We start from the raw sequence: 6,049 nt of genomic DNA on the forward strand, positions 1-6,049 counted from the left end.
AAGAAAGAAAGAAAGAAAGAAAGAAAGAAAGAAAGAAAGAAAGAAAGGAAAGAAAGAAGAAAGGAAAAGAAAGAAAAGGGGAAGGAAAAATATGAAAGAACAAACAGTAGCCTAGGTCAGTGCATCAACAAGCCCCTGAGCAGCTTGACACCCTATTCTCTACCCCTTGGAGCCTGCCACTCTCTAGGACAGTTTCCATTTTGCCCTAGGGGCCAAGCCTAGCTCAAAGGAGCAGCTTCCTGTGTGGAGACAGGAAGCACAGGGGTCTTGGTAGGTCAGTTGTTGTTGTTATTATCTGAAGGCAAGGTCTCTACACAAGCCTGGCTATCTTGGAACTCACCATGTAGACCAGGCTGGCCTCCAGCGCACAGAGATCTGCCTGCCTCTGCCTTTCAAGTGCCAGCCTTTAAAGGCGTGTCACTACCACTCAGGACAATGAACATTTGAGGAGAGAAGGTGGGTGACTTAGGGCAGGACATTGTCACAGGTGACTGCAGCTAGGATTCCCCTCAAGTCCCCTTTCTAGGACAGGAGCCTCAGGCTGCCCTGACTTCTTGCTTCTCTGCCTTTTCTGCAGGATGAAGATGAGACGCTACAAGCTCTTTCTCATGTTCTGTATGGCCGGCCTGTGCCTCATCTCCTTCCTGCACTTCTTTAAGACCTTATCCTATGTCACCTTCCCCAGAGAGCTGGCCTCCCTCAGCCCTAACCTCGTATCCAGCTTCTTCTGGAACAATGCCCCCGTCACTCCACAGGCCAGTCCAGAGCCGGGTGGCCCCGACCTGTTGCGGACCCCACTGTACTCGCACTCCCCCTTGCTCCAGCCACTGTCCCCCAGCAAGGCCACGGAGGAGCTGCACCGGGTGGAGTTCGTGTTGCCGGAGGACACCACCGAGTATTTTGTGCGCACCAAAGCCGGAGGGGTCTGCTTCAAACCAGGTACCAGGATGCTGGAGAAACCTTCTTCAGGCCGGACAGAGGAGAAGCCGGAGGTGGCTGAGGGCTCCTCGGCCCGGGGTCCTGCTCGGAGGCCAATGCGACACGTGTTGAGTGTGAGGGAACGCCCGGGCAGCCGAGGCACCAGGCGCAAGTGGGTTGAGTGTGTGTGCCTGCCAGGCTGGCACGGCCCCAGCTGCGGGGTGCCTACTGTGGTGCAGTATTCCAACCTGCCCACCAAGGAGCGCCTGGTACCCAGGGAGGTGCCCAGGCGGGTTATCAACGCCATCAACATCAACCACGAGTTCGACCTGCTGGACGTGCGCTTCCATGAGCTGGGCGACGTGGTGGACGCCTTCGTGGTGTGCGAATCCAACTTCACCGCCTACGGGGAGCCCCGGCCACTGAAGTTCCGCGAGATGCTGACCAATGGCACCTTCGAGTACATCCGCCACAAGGTGCTGTACGTCTTCCTGGACCACTTCCCCCCCGGGGGCCGTCAGGACGGCTGGATCGCAGACGACTACCTGCGCACCTTTCTCACCCAGGATGGGGTCTCCCGCTTGCGCAACCTGCGGCCGGATGACGTCTTCATCATCGACGACGCAGACGAGATCCCTGCGCGGGACGGCGTGCTGTTCCTCAAGCTCTACGACGGCTGGACGGAGCCCTTCGCCTTCCACATGCGCAAGTCCCTCTATGGCTTCTTCTGGAAGCAGCCGGGCACGCTGGAGGTGGTGTCGGGCTGCACGGTTGACATGCTGCAGGCCGTCTACGGCCTGGACGGCATCCGCCTGCGCCGCCGCCAGTACTACACCATGCCCAACTTCCGGCAGTACGAGAACCGCACGGGCCACATCCTGGTGCAGTGGTCTCTGGGCAGCCCGCTGCACTTCGCGGGCTGGCACTGCTCCTGGTGCTTCACCCCCGAGGGCATCTACTTCAAGCTCGTGTCGGCGCAGAACGGCGACTTCCCGCGCTGGGGTGACTATGAGGACAAGAGGGACCTCAATTACATCCGGGGCTTGATTCGCACTGGGGGATGGTTCGACGGCACGCAGCAGGAGTACCCTCCTGCAGACCCCAGCGAGCACATGTATGCTCCCAAATACCTGCTCAAGAACTATGACCAGTTTCGCTACCTTCTGGACAACCCCTACCGGGAGCCCAAGAGCACTGTGGAGGGTGGGCGCCGGAACCTGGGCTCCGACGGGAGGTTACTTGCTGCCAGGGGCAAGCTGGATGCCGTGGAGGGCTAGCGCTGCGCAATTTCACAGGGCCGGGCAGGCTGGGATGATGATTGCTCTGGTGTTCTCTTTGGCTTCGTAGTGTCCCCGGGGGCTCTTGACAGAGCCAGGAGTCCTTGGAAATGGCCCCCTCTGCTCAAGGCCCGTGGAATTAAGGGTTAGGCCTTTCAGCCCGGAACAGAAAGGAAAAATTAATCTTTTCCGTTAGAGGAGAGAGCAAGCCCAGGAATCTATGCAGCATTTTGTCCCCAAGAGTGCTGTAGGCAAGAGGTGTGCCTGGAGAGCATAGGGGGGTCTTCTGGGGCTGGGTGAACCTTCAGTCTAGTTGAGAGAAACCCACCTTTGACATTCTGGACTGTTGGCCTGTAATGGAAAAGGAGGTATGCTATGCCAGGAGTTCCCAGGGTACTGTATATAAACGCATTTGGGTCCAGAAGCGAGAAGAGCCTAGAAAGAAGGGACTAGAAAGTGTCTGCTCTTGACCTTGGCCAAGAAGTTAGGGAAGTGTTTGAAAATGGCATCCTGAAGAGTGAGAGAGAGAGAGCAAGCACTTTGCAGCTTCCTCAGAAGTGCTGGACCCAAGAAATGAGGTCACTGCTGGCGGGGAGGATGGAGCTAGTGGCTGTCAGTGACCCTGCCTCTGTAAGCAGGCTGTGGAATCTTCCTCTGATTCCAAATCTAGCCTTGATGGTTTTTCTCACTTTTCCTGTTGCCGTCTTGTGGGATGCCAGCTCAGCCTACTTGCAAAGGACTCCAGGAGTCCAGTTCTCAGGGTGGGACAGGAGCTGGACAGTCAGTATAGTAGGTTGGATGGGAGAAGGAGACTGACACAGACCTCCGTAGCCCTCTCTCCTTCCTCATCACTCTCTGCTGGCATCTAGTTTCCTTTTTTCATCATCCCAGCTGTAAGCCTTCCTGTGCCCCACCTCCCAAGAGCAGGCTGGAGACCAGGAAGGGGCCACAGGGTTTTCTGGGGCCCAAGAAAGGACCTGAAAGTCAGTGATACGTCAACCCATCCCTCTTAATTTGCCTTGTGAGGGTGAGCAGGATGTATTTAAGATTCGAAGCTGCTGTAGAAGCCACTTGGCAAGCAGCAGTGAAGTAAGACCAGCTTGTTTCTAAGTAAGTAGCCTAGGGGAGGGTGGTCCAGAGCTTGTATGGAGGTTAGCTTAGCTTCACACACAACTTCTGGGTCTGGATAGAGTGGCTGTGTGCCTGCCCACATGGTAAAATGAGGAAGCATGGACTCCTTCCTGTGGAGGTTAGGAGTCAGCTATGTCTGTTGCTTCTAATGGCATCTTACTGGTCAGGACTTAGCTGCACGGCTACAGGTAGTTGCAAGGAAAAGTGGGGAATGCAGCTTTGAGCCGGGCTGCCGTGCGCCTGCCTCAGCTTGAGAGTTCTGAATTACCAGCAGCACCTTTGCAGGAGGGGTGCAAGTGATCGCGCATCACGGGACCCTACTCTCTCCCTGCCTGCCCTGGGATTTGAGTGGGGACTTAACTTGTAGGTGTATGGGAAGAGTGGGCGCCTCTCCCTGAGGCCCCCGATGTTCCCTTGACGCCAGTATGCAGGGCTGCCTGTGGAACGGTCCGTGTTTGTGCGTGCGTGTATATTTATGGGCATGGGTGCATGCTTAGTGTGTATTGTACATGTCTGTATCTGTGTGTCCCTGTACAAAGCTGGTGCATATGTGTAGGAGCCCAGGCTTGGCTTTCCTCTTCCTTAGGACCTGGAGCCCATAGTCTCATCTCCTGTGGCTCCTCAAGATGCCCGAGGCAGGAAGCCCTTGGGGGAACCTTGAAAGCAGGAGGGAGAAGGGAGTACAGGGTCTGTCTGTCTGTCTGTTTTTTTTTCAGTGGGAGGAATGGAATCTTCCTAGCTGGAGGGCTGTTCAGCCGAGAGCCCACCACTCCCTCAGCCCCTCTTGATCCACCTCTTCCTCTCAACAACACCCCAGTATCTCCTGGATGGATCTCATTTTGGAGGTGTCCTGAGGAGTTTCCTTTGATGCGGCTCTCTCTTGAGCCATTTGCCAGACAGTGGGCGTGGTCTGAGGGCAGCTCTGGCGACCGGGCACAAAGCAGGCTGAGGGCCCCTGTGGCTCCTCTCCTCCCGTTGAGGAACATCCCTCATGGAATCTCCTCTTCAAAGAGCCTTCCTCTCTGGTTCCTCTTGGGGCTGAGGGGTGACTCCAGAAGTCTCTGGGGTACTTCTGGGTCCATCTGAGACAGGGCACTCTCCTGAGATACCTGTGGGTACTCCTGTGTGATGCCTCCCCCTTAAATGAAATCCTCACCCCATTCTCCTGGTTCCCTCACCTGCTTCATAGATGGCCCCATTTCAGGAATTTCAGGGCTCCTGCCCACAGTGACCAGTTCAGGGTGGGAGAAGGACACTGGGAAAGCACATAGCCTCTGGGCTAGCCTTCCCTCTCAGACTAGTAGGGGGGAAGCTAATAGAACAGTTTCAGCTAGGCAGGAAGAGGCCTGACTGTGGGCTGAGAGACCACCTGGGTGGGGTGGGAGCTAAAGAGTTTCACATATAACCACGGCATACACTGGGAATTTAAGGGACGGGGGACCCAGGACCATTCCCCCAATATGAAGGGAAACCGAACTGAATGTGAGTGTGGGCACATTCTCCAGGAACCACTGGCCTGTGACCTCTAGACCGGAGGGGCCCTGTCTGGGCCTCCAGCTGGCCTCGTTCACCCAGGGGTCACAGCAGTTGTAGAGGGCAGGCATGATGAAGCTTTGGGGGCAAAGGTGAGATTCAGGGTGGGAAAACAGGACACACCCCAGCAGAAGGTAGGGCCCTGGAAAATGTGGAATTTAAGGACACCAATAATAATAATAATAACAATAGTATTATTTTTTTTGTAAAGGAAAAAAATCAATATGTACATTCTGAAATCATTTTCTCTGTAAATGGTTGAATTTCATTTCACCCTTAAAGGGATGCTTAAAGGAGAAGATAATATTAATAATAAAAAAGCAGCTGCAAAATCTAGAGGAGCTGTGTGTGTGTGGCCAGTTTGTGGGTGCTCCAGGGCAGAGATGGGTGGGAACAGACAGCTCTGGGCTTGCTGCTAAATCTGGACCTGTTGGGCATGAGGTCTCCCCGAGAACTGGATATATGGGGAGAAGTCCCTTCACTTAGGGATGTGATCACCCTGAGCTTGTGTTTCCTACACAATTCCTGGAATTCTAAACACCAGGCTGTTCAGTGGGAGGAAGAAGGAGATCTGTATTCTAAAACTGGTTGCACCTCCCTGTGGGGTCAGTAGGACCCCCTAGGGATCTAGGTAAGCGCCTTGGTGGTCACGCTGACTGACCTGCTTGGAGCATCAGAAGAGCATGCTTCTGCCTGTGGGTACCCCTTACACACAGCGTCGGTCGTGGTCACAGGGCTGCTTAAGTTCTGGACCTGGGGGAAGAGAGTGACCTCTTGTCTGGGAACGACCATCTCTCTCCCCAGATGCTACAACAGTCTCTGAGACCTTGGAGCACGGAGCCTCTTGTCTGTGGCTGGGTCCTCAGGACAGTCTCAGACATGGCAGATCTGACTGGGTCCTTTGTGGGGGAACTGTAATGTAACCTCCACACCAGACGGCAGCTCCAGAAGCCAGGGGTGACAGCAGTGTTAGTGACCTGACACCTGAGGCCAGAACTGCCCAGGAGGTCTCTGGCCACATTCCCAAAGTCCAAAAGTAGTTGAATAGGTACTTGGGGTAGGGTGGAAGGTGAATTCTGCAAAACCCAAGAGTAAAGATGAAGGCACTCCAGCCTGACCAGAGGAGGGCGGCAGCAAACTTCTTGCTACACCCACGCCAGTGTCGCCATAGTAGCATATGTTACAGGGCG

At 55.0% G+C, this 6,049-nt stretch overlaps 1 protein-coding gene across 3 annotated transcripts in view; it reads left to right on the forward strand.

Moving 5' to 3' along the window:
• The window catches only part of Mgat3 (beta-1,4-mannosyl-glycoprotein 4-beta-N-acetylglucosaminyltransferase), a 32,949-nt gene extending 27,754 nt beyond the window's left edge, over nucleotides 1–5,195 (forward strand). For all 3 annotated transcript variants that reach the window (XM_055603047.1, XM_055603046.1, XM_055603045.1), the window contains exon 2: nucleotides 578–5,195. In XM_055603047.1, the coding sequence (XP_055459022.1) occupies nucleotides 579–2,195 (1,617 nt within the window). In that variant the 5' untranslated portion in view covers nucleotide 578 and the 3' untranslated portion in view covers nucleotides 2,196–5,195. The remainder of the gene's footprint in view (nucleotides 1–577) is intronic.
• Nucleotides 5,196–6,049: the final 854 nt, after the last annotated feature.

The sequence above is a fragment of the Psammomys obesus genome, unplaced genomic scaffold (genome assembly GCF_907164565.1).
Source record: "Psammomys obesus unplaced genomic scaffold, mPsaObe1.curated_primary_1811, whole genome shotgun sequence".
Lineage (NCBI taxonomy): Eukaryota > Metazoa > Chordata > Mammalia > Rodentia > Muridae > Psammomys > Psammomys obesus.